Source organism: Telopea speciosissima, chromosome 11 (assembly GCF_018873765.1).
Source record: "Telopea speciosissima isolate NSW1024214 ecotype Mountain lineage chromosome 11, Tspe_v1, whole genome shotgun sequence".
NCBI lineage: Eukaryota > Viridiplantae > Streptophyta > Magnoliopsida > Proteales > Proteaceae > Telopea > Telopea speciosissima.
The window spans coordinates 3438172-3457348 of NC_057926.1; the positions used below are offsets into that span (position 1 = coordinate 3438172).

General features: G+C 39.3%; 1 protein-coding gene across 1 annotated transcript; it reads left to right on the forward strand.

Annotated features, from left to right (window-relative positions):
- The first annotated feature begins 2044 nt into the window (after positions 1–2044).
- LOC122645462 (replication protein A 70 kDa DNA-binding subunit E-like) lies at positions 2045–13422 on the forward strand. The gene is made up of 3 exons (XM_043838767.1): positions 2045–2211; positions 2334–2630; positions 10701–13422. Exons 2-3 carry the CDS (start codon positions 2350–2352, stop codon positions 13084–13086), a joined length of 2667 nt encoding a protein of 888 aa, XP_043694702.1. The 5' UTR covers positions 2045–2211; positions 2334–2349; the 3' UTR covers positions 13087–13422.
- The last annotated feature ends 5755 nt before the right edge of the window (positions 13423–19177 follow it).

The window sequence follows — 19177 nt, forward strand, 5'->3', positions numbered from 1 at the left end:
GAATTATACATTGGAAGACAGCAAAGTCATTTCATTTGAGGAGAAAGAAGCAAAAGGGTTTTTTCATCTTCAAACTTTTAATTTGGACAATTTGGTCCTAAAAAAATGGTTGGATGAGTATTAACGTTTAAAACTAACGATGATTAGTTTGATGGACTAATTTACTTACTTTCAATAGATGAGGGAGTTTCATCAAAAAATACAAAAAAAAAAAGGTGAGGTGGTGTGCTTGAAAAATTTTAAAGATGAGGGGATGTACATGAAAACAGCCCATAGTTGAGGGGTGTCCCTATATTTTGCCCTCTTTTATTCAAGTAAGACATTTAAGCAGATTTAACGGAGATAACGGGGCGTTACTCCTTCATTATTTTATTGGGGAAAATATAAGGACGCCCCTCAATTATGGCTTGTTTTCATATACACCCCCTCATCTTTAAAACCTTTCAAACACACCCCTTCATCTATTGAAAATAAGTAAATTAGTCCATCAAATCAACTACTGTTAGTTTTAAACGGTAATACTCACCTAACCAATTTTTTGGACTAAATGGGCCAAAATTAAAAATTTGGAGATGAAAATACCCTTTAGGGGTAAATACTAAATATAAATTATGCCTTTGTTTTTCCCTAGTTTGCCATAGGGTTGGGCACATCTCTCCAGTACCGCCCCCACCCCCCACGGCCCCCATTTCTACTATCTTCCTCACCCTATCATTCTCCTGTACCGCCTCACCCCACCTCTATTAATTTACTTCACCACCCCCTCCCATCACTCCCTTGCACCGCTCCCATCTCCCACCTCTTAACAAAGAAGAATGAAATTTGATATTTTCATCAGGTCAACAACAAAAAATGCTTATTTTTTCCATTCCATTCTTTAATTATTGAAAAATAAAACCACAAAGGCCATGATGATCAGAGAAAAAAAAAAACAAAAAAACAAAATATAGCTTATAAATGTGAGTTCACTTTGGTAGAAATTAAGGCAACATGAAAAAAATGTGACCCCTTATAAAGAGGGATGATAATATAAAGGAAGAGATTCTCTGAAAAAAAAAAATTTGTTTAATAATATAAAGGGATAAAATAGAAATATACATTGGAAGACAGCAAAGTCATTTAATTTGAGGAGAAAGAAACAAAAGGGTATTTTCATCTTCAAACTTTTAATTTGGGCAATTTGATCCTAAAAAAATGATTGGGTGAGTATTAACGTTTAAAACTAACGACGGTTAATTTGATAGACTAATTTACTTACTTTCAATAGATGAGGGAGTTTCATCAAAAAAAAGGTGAGGTAGTATGCTTGAAAAGTTTTAAAGATGAGGGGATGTACGTGAAAACAGCCCATAGTTGAGGGGCGTTACTCCTTCATGATCCTGGGACACGTGTCGATTAATTAGTGTACGCTAACGTGGATACCGGGCAACTTTATTACATTAGTACTTGGATACTTATTCCCAAACCTCCTGAGTGATATTTATTTTTTTGGGTACGAAGTGACATGACTATCGCAGAAGTTGGCGCCAGTTTTCTTGAAGAGACGTGACAACTAGCCCCGCGGTCTATGGCCAAATCTATCACCGAGAAATCGTGGCCAATTGATTGAAATCTGGTCACTCGGCAGTGATAATGAAATTGCATGTTCAAACTCTACTTAAGCACCGTTTGATTGGAGTCAAGATTGTATAATCCTAGGAAATAAATATGCCGGGAGATTAAAACATTTTTTTTTGACTGGGGACCACATCACCAAGACGAAGAAACCTATTCAAAACCATTGATGGCATTTATAGAAGAGCATCCGACGGCGATAATGCAAGGGACAAAAGCTAGGTTGGAACGCTCGCGAATTAGTTAAGGAATTTAAATCGATAATAAATAATTAGGGACATATTAGGTATTTTTTCAAACTTCCGTCTTTTTATCTTCAAAATGTCGCCACTTACTCAAATTTCTAAAAAATATAGATTTCGCGGTTTCCCTCTAAATCCTGTCGGTTCCGAACCTCTCTTTCTAGGGTTTTCAAATTTTCGCTCTCTCTCGCTCTCTCTCGTTGTGAACTTTTGAGTTCTTATGGTTTCTCTTCGAGTCTGAATATTCAATCCTCCAAGGCTGTTTTGTCTTTGAGATCTGATTTGTTTCGTATTGCAGAGATTCAAATAACGTGTGCAAAAACCTTGACGAAGGAAGGATTCATCAGCCAAACTGGTAAATATTTCTATCAAAATTGAATGAGAAAGAGGAGAAAAGAATCGATTTTCTTGACTCTCTTAAATCTCTTGAGCGTTGGCTTTGAAAAATATCGTTTGCTTATGTTGATATTGGTTTAGGGTTTCTGATTTGAAAATGGCGGTAAATCTGACGGGAGGTGCCATAGCTATGCTCTGTAATGGTGAGGCCCAAGAAACTGACTTGAAGCCTGTTCTCCAAGTTACGGACATCAGACTAGTGAACACACAACAGCAGAGCACAAACGAACGGTATCGGATACTGCTTTCAGATGGTTCACATCTGCAACAGGGGATGCTTGCGACGCAGATGAATTATCTCGTTAAATCCGGGAAGTTGCAGAAAGGATCGATTGTCAGGTTGACTCAGTTTGTCTGCAATGTCATCCAGGGTCGAATGTGAGTTTTAGAATCTATTTCTTCCGAAATTTTAGATTTAGATTCTATCATGTGAAGTTTGTTGTTCCTTAAGGTTTTGTTTTAATCAGTAGGAAATTTATTCGTTGTTTTTCTGCATTAATGAGAGGCATTAGTATATTGTATTGTAGAAAAGAAGAGAGAGATAAATGGTTCTGAGAAATATTAGACAGTCAGTTGAATTATTGTAAAAGTTTTCTTTTGGTATTCGTAGACAGGATGGAGAATATGTTTAGTTACACTACGTTTTAGTCCACTTTGGTATTGTTCTTAGTATGTGTCTCTTCTGATTTCACTCTGGTAAACTTTTCCCCTGACTATCCGATTACTCCTTAAAGGGAAAAAACACGCTGCAGAGAAAATATGAGTTGCCTTTTGGTTTGTTAAAGCATAAATTTATTCTTTAACCAGAAACACATGTAATAGCATAGGAGTTAGGAAGTAGTGGTCACCAGACTGATTTTTCTTCTTGCAACATACACACACACACAAAAAAAAAAGAAGAAACCCCAATTTTATCTTTAATTTATTCTTGTTGTCACTCCTTGGCCGGGGATTTGAGAAACTTGAGAGTATCCATGCAGATTGTGAAAATTTCTTTCCTGTTGGTCATCTGTTGCACTCTCATTTTTTAAGAATTGAAATTGTTCCTTTTCATCTGTGTATTTATTATTGATTATTAATTGGTAATTGCTAGCCTGTTTAGTTGGAATTTGAACGTTGAAGAGGATTAATGATTGGGAGGGTATGTTGAAGAGAATTATTCTGGAGTCCCCCCCCCCCTCTCTTCAAGAGGGAGATGGGTTTGTGCTAAAAGAGTTTTGTCAACTCTTATCTCTATTAGTTGTCTCTGCTCTGTTGTGGGTTGTTGTCTTAGAAAATATTTTTACTGTACACTATTTGACATCTACAAGAAGTTATCCTATCTCTAGCGTCTGTATAGCAAGTCCGGATTTGTTAGCCAGCAAAGTTGTCTTTTGAGTTTTCAGATAAAGGTTGGCATTTGTTCCGAACCTCTGTTCCAGTATGCTTGGACCTAATCAAAGGGCTTGCAGGAGTTAATTAGCAGCTCACCATAAAGGTGCTTAATGCTGATGGCAGGATCTTATGGAAAACGCTGCTCCTTCCCCTTTTTTAACTCGTTGGAAGGAGATAAATTCATTGAAAGGTGGTTTATGAGATCATCTTCCTTGTGTTGTCTATATGGTTTGTAGGGTGCTCTTTTCCATACCTGTTTTTTATGACGGATATTGTTGGAGTGAAAATTTATACTGAATATGTTATTGCATTAGTCGTGAAATTTATGCACAAGTCGTATGAATAAGACGAATATCAATTCATTATGTCATGTCATCCAATATTTTTGCAGTTAATAAAATTTCCATCTTTTGGTTCATGGAATCTTTGAATCTTGGACTACTACGAATTTAGAATTCTTATTTTTAGGTGCTTGGCTTTTGTCTTTGCCTCTATAAATAGAGCTTGTATTTGGATATTACTCGATACAGTGGCCTTTAAATCTTCCAAACTAAGTCAAAAGGTCATTGAAAGACTTGTTTATTACTATTTAGGATTAACATAGAGAAAATTTCAAGAATTCTTATGGAATGACATCGATTTATTGGCAAATTTTCACACTTGCAAGTTGAAAGTAAGACAATGGTCCAAGTTTAGATCCCAGTGGAGAAGTGAAGATCATGCCAAATTTTAATGGTTGCTCTCTTCAAAGACCCAGTTTAGTTGGAGTATGTAGAATTTGAGTTTGATATTGGGTAACTTGATAGGTGTTCGATGGGTTACTTGAAAATGCTTTCCTTGATAAAGTGAAAGTTAACGTGTACCGGTGGCGTTCAATTTTCAACGTAGTGACATTGACATTAATTGGCATGACATCAGATCTGAAAGTTGAAAATAAGACCAGAGTTAAGCCTCTAGCCAATGTAAAACATCCAGATAAGCTGCCTAACCACTCCTTGTGTCCAGCTCAATTTTTAATTTGACTTTCTATGTTCTCAATAGACTTTCCTTAATTTGCTGCTATTTCTTTACCCATGTAACAATGATTCTTTTTACTCTTGTCACTTATCTTGAGCATGGCGTTCCAAAAAAGAAATTGGATTGAATGCTCAAGATTGAATGACAATTACATTTAATCTCTGAAACTGAAACCCTAAGTCCCTATCATCAAAATTCCTGTTTAAGTTCACCATAATAGTTCTATTCATTGATTCTGCAACAAAGAAGTGCAATTGAGTAGTAGATGATTTGGCTAAGCCAGGATGGTCAATCCATGAAGCTGTTTTTGGAATTCCATTCCTAAATTAGAACTCATGGTTTTCTTGGGTTGGGGTCAGTCCATGAAACTGTTTTTGGGTTCCATTCCTAAATTAGAACCCATCATTGTCTTGGCTTGGGGTAATGCAACCCTGGATCATAAAACCCTGCTTTGGGATGGGCCCACAAGAATAATAGATAACTCTAGAGTATAGTGGAAAAACTGAAAAAATATGGTGAAGTTCAGGGCCAACAAGTGAAGAGTAAACAGAGTTATGGACTTAACTGGAAACAAATATATAAGTGAGGGGTGTTTTTGGAAACTAACAATAAGGATGGGAATAGCAGAAATAATTTTATGGGGTAAGGGCTTACCTGTAATTTTAAAAAGTCAGTATCTTCTTCAACCCACGATGAAACAACAAATCATTGAAGACCTGTGCTGGTTTTGATCAATGGAACTTAGCCAATACACATACATCCTACTCACACCTTAAGAGAACCAATAACCCATAGAATTAGTGAACCGAACTGTCAACTACCAAAAAAGTATGTATTGATTTTTAGTTTCTGAAACTGATTCCAACGGAAAGGGGGAGAACCAGCTCTGAACTCAACTTTGCAACTCACTAATTCGACTTGCTTTAGAGCTCAAATTCAACAGGATCAGTCGCCCTCCAGCTCCCAAATTTAAAGGTGAGAAGCCTTGGGATGAGAGTATGATTCGATTCCGCTGGGCTGAAACTACTGCTCATAGTAGGGTAGGCTAGCAAAGAATAAAAACAGGAAATAAAGAATAAGAAACAAAGATGAACAAGGGGTGGTGTAGCCTAGGAGGCTATCACGCCAGAACCAATTCTGGAAGAGAATATTATCCAGATTTAAAATAAAATACCTGCGATGGTCATAGTTGTCACGGCGTCACGGCGATCCAAGTCGGTGGAAGGGTGTCACGCCGATATATCGACATGTCGCCCGCCATGGCGTTGCCATGGCGAGCATGTCGACCATGTTTAATTTTTTATTTTCTGTATTTTTAATGTCATTTAGTATGCTATAATATATGTCCTATAACATCAAAAATCAACATGAAAGTGTACTACACTACTACTAATATACTATGCCACTATGGTTTAATTCATGAAAGTGTAACTAATATCCATTAGTGTATATGAAAGTATGAAAAATTGAAAATATAGATTAACCTATCAAATAATTGAAAGCAATAGTAAAAATCAAATGATAGGCTAACCTATTTATAAGCTTGATAGCAATAGTCTTTCTTTAGTGTATGTGATTTGGAGCAAAGCATCTAAGCTATTAAATGGTTTAAAAAAAAAATTTTAATCTAACTTTTATATGTAAAATATCACGATATGCCAACATATGGATGCCATGGACGCCATGCGCGCATGGAAGTCATATATTGACATCGATTGGGACTAGAATGACAACTATGGGAGGTGAAAATGGATGAGGTGTCAATTTGGGACTAGAATAGGAACCGCCCAGATCTGTCCCACTAAAACCCGGTATTGGACTGTCCCATTAATAAACGGATGGTACTGGGATCTGATTTTGGTACCGAATAATAAATTGGATGGCATGGTTTTGGGATGGGATTCCCAATGGTACTAGTATTGAAATACCAGCTAGGTATCGGATGGGACCGGAACTATCAACACCCTTTCAAAGGGTATATTTCATGTTCTTTTGTTCAAGTTTTATGACTGGAGTTTGATGTATTTGGGTGGCATTTTTTCTTATGGTTGTTTCAGCTGATAGACCTTCAATTCTATTTCTATAAATTTGTTTAAATGATAGCACTAAAACTGTATATGGACTTGTTTATTTCATCCTTATTAATTATTAGTCATCGTTTTGAGAAGCTTATATGTGATCTTAAGGAAATTGAAGAAGCACAACCATGAAATTCAATTCATCATGGTTTCATATTGGAAGTTGCTTTCAAAAGTAAGGAATACCTTAGATCTCATTATAGTGAAAAGATCCACAACACTACTAATGAAACTATCTTGTCAGAAATCATTAAAGTTTTTCTCCCTTTTCTTTCAGGCTTAGAACCGTTTAGGAACTGATATAGTCCCATCCTGTTGATAATCGGGACCGGGACCTAGGTTTGGTCCTGTTAACTAAATGGGATGGTATTGGGCTTGACACCTTTGGTTCCGGTGCCAGTATAGATCTGTATTGAATACCTGGAACCGTTCCAATTGACAGCTTTAAAATGGATGATGGAGATGATGAGGATGATGGTGATGATGATAACAGAAGATGAAGATAGATAGGTGGCAGCCTAGAGTCCCACTAATTGCCAACCGTCGGAGTCCCATTGAGGTCATGATCAAACGAGTCCCACCTTGATCCCGTTTGAGTCTCACAAACTTTTTTGCATCTCACAAGGAAAAACTCTCACAAAAGGAGTAGTCACAGTTCAGATTTTTCTTGGATTTTTAATTCATGGTGCCAAGAGAGGCTCCCACGATTCTCTTGTATAGCCCAAGGTTTGGAGGCTAAATGCCTTTTGAAATTACAAAATACCGTAAAGGGACTTTTGGGATTCCAAGACAGGTAAATTCCCAAAGAAGTCAAATTGAAAAGACCTACGCAAAAATTAAAACTTAGTGCTAGACTTTAGACTACTACTTAGGTAACTGAAAAAGACTAAATAATAGTCCTAGGAATAAGAAAAGGCTCATAATCATTCATTGGAATACAACAAGACAAGTACTAAAAACTAGGAGATACTCTAATGGTTTCCTAGCAAGGCCACTAGATGCACATCAGCAGTATTTTTTGGAGAATAGGCATGCTGGCCTATTGGCTGGGGGAGGCCCTGCATCTAGGGCAAAGAAGAAAGGGAATAGGGAGAAGAAGGAGAGTTAAGAGAGAACTCACCTGAAAGGGGGAGGATAACAGGATCTATGGGGAAATAGGATGCGGAGGGAAACAGCATGGCCAGTCCTTGGTAGCAACTCCAATCAAAATTTCATTCCTTAATTCAACTCCTTTAATCTCAATCAATCAGTTACATATATAGATTTGTATACCAAATAAATTGAAGTAGACTTAAACAAAGAAGCTGGAAAACTGGAATCTCCTATGCATCTAACTCCTATTATCAAGTAAAAATGCAAATTACAAGAATAACCCTAAGAAAAAAATAAATCCTCTAGCAACCCTTATTAGACCAAAAGCTTGGTTGGGTTTTGTTCATCTTGGTCGGGGTTTCGAGATCGGGTCATGTCAGTCCAGCCACGATAATGCTATTGCATTAATTCTCCTCTGGAAAGAACTTGATTCTGTCCATTTCAGATAAAGACCAATTATGCGGTTTGAAACAACTCACTAGAGGAGAAACAACCCAGCTGTCCACTTGAGCTCAAGGTTCGAGAACTCGCGAGATCTCGCCGAGTTTCTCGGTTTTTCAAAATATCGAGTCGAGATCACATACGCATTCTAAAAGTGCATTTTCTCGGCGAGATATCGAGATCTCTCCGAGATATCGAGATCTCTCCGAGATCTCCGAGTTTCTCGGTTTGACATAGGAAAATGCCCATCTAGGTCCTTTACATGAGTGCCAGATCTCGAGATCTTGCTGGAAATTCTTGGTATACAGACACCTATCTATGCCAGGAACCAAGACAGACACTTATTTATGCCTAATATCATTTAAGTAAATGCTTTTCATTTACTTAAGATATTATTCATAAATAAGAAAATACCCCCCCATTTGAATCCAATAAAAATAGTTAAAAAATCAAATTCCAAAAGGAAAAAAAGTCAACCTCTCAGTTCAAGAACAAAAACTGGATTTTCGGTGGTAGGTGCAATTTTCAACTTTCTAATGCTGGGGTTTTTCTCAAATCTAAAAATTCCATAAATCTTATTATGGTAAAACATTGCTAAAAACCAAAAGTGCGGTAAAATATTCATTTGTTTTGATGTCCAAAAATTATTTCCATTCGAGCGATTTGACAAGATTAGCATGAGATCGAATTAAGTTTGACCGGTACATAACTCTTTCAATATAAATCAGATTTTAGCAATCTTGGACTTGTTGGAAAGCTTTCCAACAAGTCCAAGATTGCTAAAATCTGATTTATATTGAAAGGGTTATGTACCGGTCAAACTTAATTCGGTCTGCACGAATGTTGTCAAAATCTAGTTGCGTTAGAAAGTTTGAAAATTGCACCTACTGCCGAAAATCCAGTTTTTGTTCTTGAACTGGGGGGTTGATTTTTTTTTCTTTTGGAATTTGATTTTTTAACTATTTTTATTGGATTCAAATAGGGGGGTAGTTGCTTATTTATGAATAATATCTTAAGTAAATGCAATATCATTTACTTAAATAATATTAGGCATAAATAAGTGTGTTTGTCCTGTGTCTGTCCTGCTTTCCTACTAACTGAAACTCCTATTTGGACTTAGTTTTTGCAAAATCTGATAGTGCCATTGTATTTAAATGGCCTAAAATAGGCTGAATACCAAGTTTCAGACCCAAACTAGGTCTAAAACCCACCAAGATGAGGCTTCGAGTCGAGAAAAAAAAAAGTGCAACAACTCGCCGAGATCTCGACTCGACTCGGTTTTTCAAGGGTCCGAGTTGGCACCGAGACCCGAGTTTTCGAACCTTGCTTGAGCTTAATGGCAGGGTTGTCTTTCTCGGGAAGAAGTTTCATCTTGAGGCCATCTTGCTTGAAGGGATAGGTATTCTCATATCCACAATGTTGCGCACTTTTGCTGAATAACCATAATTGCCTAAGGAGAATGTGGTAAATCGTTAGAGGTAGAACTTCAGACTGTACCATATACACCAACAAACCAATGGAATATGTGAGCAAACACCTATCATTAATTTTAGGATTGTTGTTGGTCACCCAAGAAACCTTGTAGGAGTTGAGATGTGATTATCTTCAACCCAAGCTTGCGAACATCGTCTTTAGAAACAACGTGGGTACAACTACCACTGTCAATTATCAGAATGCACAAGCCACTGTTGAATTTCACCTTGGTTTTAAAAATGCTGCTACGGTGCAAATCATCCCCTTCATATATTTTTTATGTGTCGAAAAGAGGACGAAGAATGTAGCATGGATGTTGCTTCCCATCACTATCACTACCGCTGCCTTCACTAGGTTCATGCTTTGCCTCCAAATTTGCTATCTCTTTCTTTCGTTATTTTCTGAAGCAGTGGCCATGAGCTCATCCTTATTAGCAAAGACGACCAGACGATTGATGTGGAGCAAAAAAATGCCCGTAAACATTGCATGTGAAGCACTGTATCTCAGTTCTTGACTTTGGAGTAGGCTTCTGAGAATCACATCCACAAGGTGGAGAATAAGTGTGGTTTGGCCATGAAGAACTGTTGACCTTTGGCTTACCGAATGACTTATCTGGTTGGGAAGGATTCTTTCTTGTACTATCACTCATAGAGGTGTCTGGGAAGCTCCTCCAGTTGTAAGGCCTTTTTAGATTCTCCTCTACCTGATATGCTACCTTTACGCATCCTCCATTATAGGCAGTCAACTGTAAGCCATGATAATGCTATTGCATCGTGGGGTTTAGGTGGTCTGTTCTTTTCAGGAGGCTACCTTTGTTGTTGTACTTCTATGCTTTCTTATGTATCTGATTGTCTACTATGTACCTTTTCTTCTTTAATGATTAATAAATTGTTATTGTCAGACAATAATTTATTTTATTTCAAGTAGAATTTTATTTACTTGCTGTTTTTCTGATCTCATTTACTCCAATCAGGATTATTATTATCATTGATTTGGATGTGATTCTTGAAAAGTGCAATCCTATTGGAGAACCAAAGCAATATGCTCAAGGTGGTGCTACGGGCGGTCCTCCTGCTTCAGCGGCAAGGCCTTCTGTTTCTGTCCAGCCTTCTGTGAATCAGTCTGGGGTACCAACTGGGAATACTCAATCATATGGGGTTGGTTCACTTGCCAGTGATCAAGTAGGTGGACAAAATGGAGCTGGTGGAGCTCCTCATACTCCAAAAGCTGAACCTGTTCCATCTTATGGTAGTTCGTATTCTGGAAATCCTATCTCGGGACAATATTCTGCACCTCATGGAACTCGTATGTATCCCAAAACAGATGTTGGTTCTGGCCATCCTGTTTCAGCACAACCTGGGAGTTACAGTGAACAAAACCAAAGTTTTCGCAATGCCCAAGTGGAAGGATCACGGGCTACTATGAATACTTATTCCCGTCCTATGCAGCCCTCAAATCATCAGCCACCACCAATGTACACAAACAGAGGACCTATAGCCAAGAATGAAGCTCCTACTCGGATAATCCCTATTGCTGCTTTAAATCCCTATCAAGGTAGGTGGACAATTAAAGCCAGGGTGACAGCCAAGGGGGACCTCCGGCACTATAATAATCCTCGGGGTGATGGAAAGGTCTTCTCTTTTGATCTGCTTGATTCTGATGGTGGAGAAATACGGGTAACCTGCTTTAACACAGTGGCTGACCAGTTCTACAGCCAGATTGAGGCTGGGAAAGTGTACATGATTTCCAAGGGAAGTTTGAAACCTGCTCAAAAGAATTTCAATCACCTAAATAATGACCATGAGATCTTCCTGGAAAGCACTTCAACTGTACAACCCTGCTTTGAGGATGACAACTCAATACCTAGACAGCAATTCCATTTCCGCCCCATAAGTGATGTCGAAGGCCTGCAGAGCAATGCGATTGTGGATGTTATTGGAATAGTTTCTTCCATCAATCCGTCCACTTCAATAATGAGGAAAAATGGAACTGAGACTTACAAAAGGACCCTCCAGTTGAAGGACATGTCTGGCCGAAGTGTTGAGTTAACTCTCTGGGGGAATTTCTGCAATGCAGAAGGGCAGAGACTGCAAGATATGCGTGATTCTGGGGAATTTCCCGTTTTGGCCGTAAAAACTGGTAGAATCAATGACTTCAATGGGAAGGCAGTGGGGACAATTGGTACGAGTCAGTTGTTTATAGATCCAGACTTCCCAGAAGCCCACGGGTTAAAGGATTGGTTTCACAATGAGGGAAAGAATGCTCCCTCTATTTCTATTTCAAGGGAAACATCCGGAGTTGGGAGGACTGATGTCCGTAAGACTGTGTCCCAGATCAAGGATGAAAAGCTAGGAACATCTGAGAAGCCAGATTGGATCACCATCAGTGTCACGGTTACGTTCATTAAGGTTGATAACTTCTGCTACACGGCCTGTCCCATCATGATTGGGGACCGTCAGTGTAACAAGAAGGTTATTAACAATGGAGATGGGAAATGGCGGTGTGATAGGTGTGATCAGTCTGTTGATGAATGTGACTATAGATACATTCTTCAGATGCAGATACAAGATCATACAGGTTTAACATGGGTTACTGCCTTCCAGGAAACTGGTGAGGAGATCATGGGTATATCTGCAAAGGACTTGTATTATTTAAAACATGAGCAACAGGATGATGACAAATTTGCAGAGATTATACGTAAGGTTCTATTTACTCGGTTTATATTCAAGTTGAAAGTGAAAGAGGAGACATTCAGTGATGAACAACGTGTTAAGTCAACTGTGGTCAAAGCTGAGAAAGTTGATTATACATCTGAATCCAAGTTTCTTTTAGCTTCGATTGATAAGCTTGAAGGAGGGGATACTAGTGCTTTTGCCCCAAGAGCAACTATCAATCCTGATTTTTCAATGAGTCATGCTGGATATGGAGGCATGGGAGTCAGGTCTGCTGCGCCTCCTGTGGTGAATTACTTGGGGACTAACAGTAATGCTGGTAGAGATATGGGTCTACCTGCAAATCAGGTGGGTCAGTATGGAAACCAATACAGTAGTGCAAGGGGCTCAGCTGTGTCGACGGGTGTGTATCTACACTGTAACAGCTGTGGTGGCACAGGCCACACTGCTCAGAACTGCCCGAGTGTGAGTGTACAAGGACAACCAATGGGAGGAGGTTTTGTCAATAGGGCTTCTTCTGCTGGAGGAAGTAGCGGTGGTACCTCTGGTGAGTGCTACAAATGCCATCAAGTTGGACACTGGGCAAGAGATTGTCCTGGACCAATTGCCGTAAATTCGGCATATGGAAGCGGTGGTATTGCTGGAAGATATGGAGGTGTTCCAAAGCAACAAGTTGGAGGATTTTGAATTTTCTAATGGTGAAATTTGTAGAAGATAGTTTATGCACTGCCAATGCTTAATTGGGGAGGAGTTAATTGATCAGAATGTAATTTCCATTGGCGTTCTGGAAATGAAGCTGCCCCTTCTGTCATGATTGGTAAAAGCTGACTAAAGTTTTTCTGTTCACCAATCGGAGAGTTACTTTTGCTCCCAATTCTGTAGCTCTCATCCCTGAACAAAATCCTGTGAAAAAAAGCATGGAACCCTAGGAGGCGCTTTTCTTTTATTCCTGTTATATATTTTCGTGGGCTTTTTGGGCTACCTACCAGTGTACATGCTTTTGCATTTTAAATTCTCTTTTCCTAAAGTCTTGCATGCTGTACTGGTCGTGCTGTTACTGTGTTTTCTTGTTTTTCTATGGTAAATTACTGTGTTTTCGACTATGGACAGGATTTGGCTTAGTAGGGGTTTTCTTTCTTTAAATATCAAACTCTGATGGTTTACCGTTTACTCGAGTCTGATCTTTAAACTCCACCATTTTGTCGTTATTATTATTTAAAATTTTTTTTTTTTTTTTTTAATCAAAATACTTGGAAATTCTTGTGCTGCTTTTTTTTTTTTTTTTTGGTGGAGAAAGAATTCCTTTCATCATGGTTATGGACATCATTGGGAATAAGTCTCCTATCTATTTACGAATGGTCAAAAATACTTGGATTTGGATCTCTCCAATGAGGCCTGTGCCCAATGAGCATTCAACGGTTAGACATGCTTGGTATGTGTTGGGATGTGTGCATGTGTGCATCTAAATGCACACACATCCCCAGCCGTCGGATGACTCATTGGATTCTCCAATGTGTTGGAGAGGATTCTAATCCAAATACCCTCCATTGTTACAACATTAATTAAAAGCTGCCTGTCTCCCTTAATCATGGCTGAACGAAAATTTGGTCTTTTTTTTCTTGTCTAGTGGATCTGGATTGAGGTTAAATGCCTGATTTGGTATGATTTCAATTTCATGTTGGTGATTTCTATTTTAGAAATTGTTTTGTTTGCATTTTCCATCTTATTTCAGTAAAATATAAATTTTGAAATAGTTGACCTATTTCAATTTATTTCATGTTGATCACTTTTAATAAAATTGTAGTAGTCAAATTAAAATTGTTTCATGTTTTAACCCTAGCCTTGCGATTTGCAGCACCTTGATTCATGCCTAGGAGAAAGGGTTCCTGAGTGTTCAAATGGAATTAGAGTTGGTCAAGTTCCTTATTGATTCTTCAACTGCGGATCCCCCCCCCTCAATCTTAGCAGTGATCAACGACACTAAACAGTTAGCCACTTCTTTTCATACTATTTCCTTTCATCATATTCCACGGTGTATCAATGAAATAGCTGATACCCTAGCAAGGAAAGCCATTCCTTTAACGAGGAGAATGGAATGGTCGTTATCGACTCAATGGTTTCAATCCCTCTATAGTTCCGAAGCCTCTGCTTGTAACTGCTCCTCTTATCAATAAGATCTCTTTTTACCCCTCTCCCCCCCCCCCCCCCCCCCAAAAAAAAAAAACCTAACCTATCCCATGAGCTGAAAAGCCGAAGTTTGGATCCTTTGGATGTGTGCATCCTAGGATGGCAGGGCCAGTGAATTTAGCTCATCTCGTGAGCCCAGGGTACTGTCAGGGGGTATCCAATGATCAGGTTGTGTCATACACATTTTGACGCATGTTTAGGGATGTGTGCGGCACAGCCCAAAGGCTGGCAGCGCCCTAGACGTTCCCTACTCCTGGAGACGATCCTGATCCGAGGTAACTACCTTGGAGGCTTGGAATGACGTCCAGAGGTCACCACGTCATAACCTAAAAACTGGTTATCTGTTCTTCCTTTTCATATTTTATAATTTTTTAACTGGTTACCATTATTGACGGAAGTGGGCCCACATTATTCTTCTTCTTTCTCCGCATCCCTCACCAACTTCTGTCTCCGTATTATGCCGCCAGACATGCCGCTGCAACTCCCACGGACTGTTGTTGGCCGGAATTAGTGATCGGAGAGGGATCCCCCTATCAATCATCCCTAAGCAAAGTAAAATAAAATCTGATTCTTCGTTTCTACCCCAATCAATACCCCTCTTCCCTCTACCCCACTTACATTTAACCAATATTTTAGCGGAAAGATAAACTAAAGCACAGAGAAACAAAGAAGAGCAGCAATGGCTACCAATGGAGAAGAGCAACACCCACTTCAATATCCTTCTTCCCCTCTCCCTCACTTCACATTTAACCAAAATTTTAGCAATGCCCTCTACCAGATGTAACCCCAAATTCATGTCTCATCCCCACTACTCTCTCTCTCTCTCTCTCTCTTGACGCGACAGCTAAGCACCCATGGTGAGTTCCAATGCAATCCAAATGGAGAATGGAGACTCAGTTCTGATTCTCCCTGTGAGAGGTTACATACTCGATTGTTCTGTTGGTTTTACATGGATTTTACTAATTAATTGTTCTGTTGGTTTTCATGGATTTTACTAATTAATTGAAACGTATGACCATCTCTACGGACGAAGGTAAGTTCTTGAACTTCCTCTCAAACTCCCCCACTTAATGGAGGCACTAGGGATGTACTGGGTAGAGAACCTGAGGAGACAATTTTCTGAGAGGGAATCATCTATCATATTTTTGCCATTTATAAGTGGAGGAGGGGTATTTATGAAAACAAAATATTAGGGGTGTAAGTTTGGCCTGTCGACCTGAGCCTACCTCAAGTTTGAACAACGTCTGGGTTGAATTTTTCAACCTTGAGGGTGGGTTAGGGTTGGGTTGGACTAGGGTTGAGGCCTCGGGCTATGCCTAGCTCCGCCCTATGTTTAGTTATGCTTTATAATTTATTATTTATATTTTACAATTTTTTTAGTATATAATTATGGGAAAAGGTTTCATACACGGTCGTGTAAACCGTGTACGAAACTTTTTTCCCCCTTTACTTTTTTTTTATTTTTTATGAAAACCCCTCCCTTTACTTTTAGCTTTTCCCCCAAATTATTTTTCATTCACAATTTTCTCTCTCTCCTCTAGTCATCTCTCTTGTCTCTATTCACCTCCTCTCTGCAACTACGTGCGGGAGCGACGAGAGCCTACTGGAAGACCAAAATCGAACCACCATTCCCTCGTCTCTATTCATCTCTCTTATCTCTACCTACCTCTGACTTTCTCGGCGGAAACCTCTGCATCATCGGACCGCTCTCTCCCCTCTCTGTTCATCTCTCTCATGTTGTGTTGGACTATTGGTTGTTGTTGGTGAGGCGAAGGACGGACATGCTGGGTGGGCGGTCGGCAAAGGTGGCACCGTTCTCATTGAGGGCTTGATGGGCAAGGGAATGGTTCATGATGAAGATCGATGGTTGTGAGCCGATGTGGAGGGTGATGATGGGGCCATACTTGTGGCCGAGGTTGGAGAGGATTTGCTCAATTTGTGAGAATCCACCCTGAAGCCAGAGGAAACTACCGATTATGGGTCCTTTGAGAGACCCTGGTGGAAGAGAGAGATTTGTTTGCTTGGATTTGTTTTGAGAAACGAGATCGAGTAATAGTTTGAGGGTTGCACATAGGCAGATCGAGAGGATAAGGAAAAAAAGCCAGAACTCCATTAATGGGGATCTTGGACTCTGGAGTAATCAAAAGAAGTGGCGTTTTAAGGTGCGGCAGAGGGAGAAAATTGTGAATGAAAGTTTTAAGGTGCGGCAGAGGGAGAAAATTGTGAATGAAAATCTTTCTGGTCCTCTTCCCGAACCAAAGTTACCCAACTCGACTTGGCGCTTTACAGGTTTTGGATTTGACTGACAACCAGTTTTCAGGAGAATTTCCAGAATTTGTAACTGGGTTTCATGGTCTCAAAGAGCTCGATCTCGCGGATCACTCCTTTTCGGTTCGATTTCGCAGAGTCTAGCTGGACTGAACCTTGAAAGATTGAATCTTTCTTATAACAACTTCAGTGGGGTTTTGCTGACACTAGGGGAGTCCAAGTTTGATGCCCAGGTTTTTTAAGGAAACAATCCTGGACTATGTGGGTCTCCTCTGGGGAGTTGCAGGGAAAGCTCTGGTATTAGCTCTGGTGGCATTGCGGCCCTTGTAATCCGCCTGATGACTGCTGCTGTAGTGTTAGCTTCATTGCTAATTGGGTATGTGCAAGGTAAGAGGAGGAAGAACAAGAGAGTAAATGAAGATGACTTGAAGGAAGGACAAGAAGAGGAGACTGGTGATAATGGTGATGGAAAGCTTCTTCTATTTCAGAGTGGAGAGCATTCTTCTATTTCAAGTGGTTTATTTCACTCTTTGATTTACTTCATTATTCAACTAATCAATTCTACCTTTTGCAGTGCTGCGATCCATATTCCTCTGTTCCTCTTCTTCTTCGTCTCCGGTAGTTGACGGCAGAGACGAGGTGAATAGAGACGAGAGAGATGAATACAGGAGAGAGAGAATATTGTAAATGAAAAGTAATTATGGGGAAAAACAAAGAGTAAAGGGGGGTTTTCAATAAAAAAAAAAGAGTAAAAGGGGAGAAAAGTTTCATACACGGTTTACACGACCGTGTACGAAACCTTTCCCCTATAATTATCTATTGGTTTACCAAAAAACAAAAAGACTAATTTATCTATTAAACACAAATATTTACAATTTTAAGATTAAGTTAAATTCTTAAGTCTAATAGTCAATGGCGTATGAAACAAACTAAGACCCAATCACGTCTCTAATGTTTTGAATACATATGACCTAATCTTTTGCATGCATATGACGATGTAAAAGGCAAAAAAGCACGGCAAGTGAGGGCCAACCAGGCCCTATCAAATTTCATGGTCAATCAAGATTGGGCCGAGTTGGGCTGAGCCCAACCCTGTTGGGCCTGGACTGAGATATCTTAGCCCAATCTAAGGCCAGGTTGGGCTTGGGCTGAGCTACTAGGACTAAGGGATGGGCTAAGACTTTAAGAAACCCGGCCCAACTTGGCCATATTTCATCTCTACAAAATAAACATGTGATTGGCTCTAAGATGTACGTTCACCTGCACGTACATGCAGTTGATCCATTCTCCTAATTTTTAGGTTATGACATCACACTTCTAGATACGTGACACATCTAGATGTCATTCCAGGTCCATGATAATTTGGATGTACATTTAGGAGAACGGATTCAAAAAGCACTGCCCAAGCCTCAAAATTTTGACTGACATTATTTAAAGGTACATTTGATTTGGTAAATTGTTAACTTGAGAAACTCGATTTGATATAAAAGGTTTACAATTATGATTGAGACATATTCAATCGTGTTTCAATTGGGATTTTAATCCTCTTCCATTCCCTAAAATGTGCAATGTGCAGCATTAGTTTAGGGTGGAGATGTCGATGCTTGGTAGTTCGGACATTCAACCATTTGAGCTTATCAATTTTGGATTTTTTACTTCCTTACTTTGCTAGCTCAGTATCATTGGATGTCTGAACTGCCAAGTGTTATCTCCATCCCAAATTACCACACTCCACACTTTTAGGGATTTGGAGAGAATTATTTTCTTTTCAATTGACTTAAAGAAAAAAACTCTATTCCCTGTCCCATGAGAGACGGAAATGAAAAAATTTTCATTTTTTTTTATTTTTAATTTCAATATTTAAACGTCATTGCTAATGGCATTCCTCGATTATGCCATGATCCACGTTCCTTTCAAGGTGGGCTGGAAGCCTGGAACATTATGCGTATTTGGTCAACATTCTAGACTTCTTTTTTGGTCAACATTACACACTAATAAAATATAGCAAATTTTACTTTGCGGGGAGAGGTTTTCTGCATAGTCGTGTTTGGTGTACCATCATACACACAACCGTCAGATGTGGGCAGAGATGTACCGTGGACCTTAATCCCCTATCCAACGGTTGTGTACATAGCCGTGCATTATGCACATTCATGCAGAAAATCTTTTTCTTTTATTTGTTTAGATGAATAATTTGACTACCACAGGTTGGGTCGGGCCTTTTAAAATCCCAGTCCAAACTTGAATCCCCTTAGCTAGGCCCAGGTCCGACTAGGCCCTAACTCATGATCAAAAAAATTCAACTGACCCATTCTCAAAGCCA

Coding starts and splice junctions, on each gene's coding strand:
- LOC122645462 (XM_043838767.1), top strand. CDS start 2,350: ATGGCGGTAAATCTGACGGGAGGTGCCATAGCTATGCTCTGTAATGGT. Junction 2,631..10,700: donor AATGTCATCCAGGGTCGAAT/GTGAGTTTTAGA, acceptor TACTCCAATCAG/GATTATTATTATCATTGATT.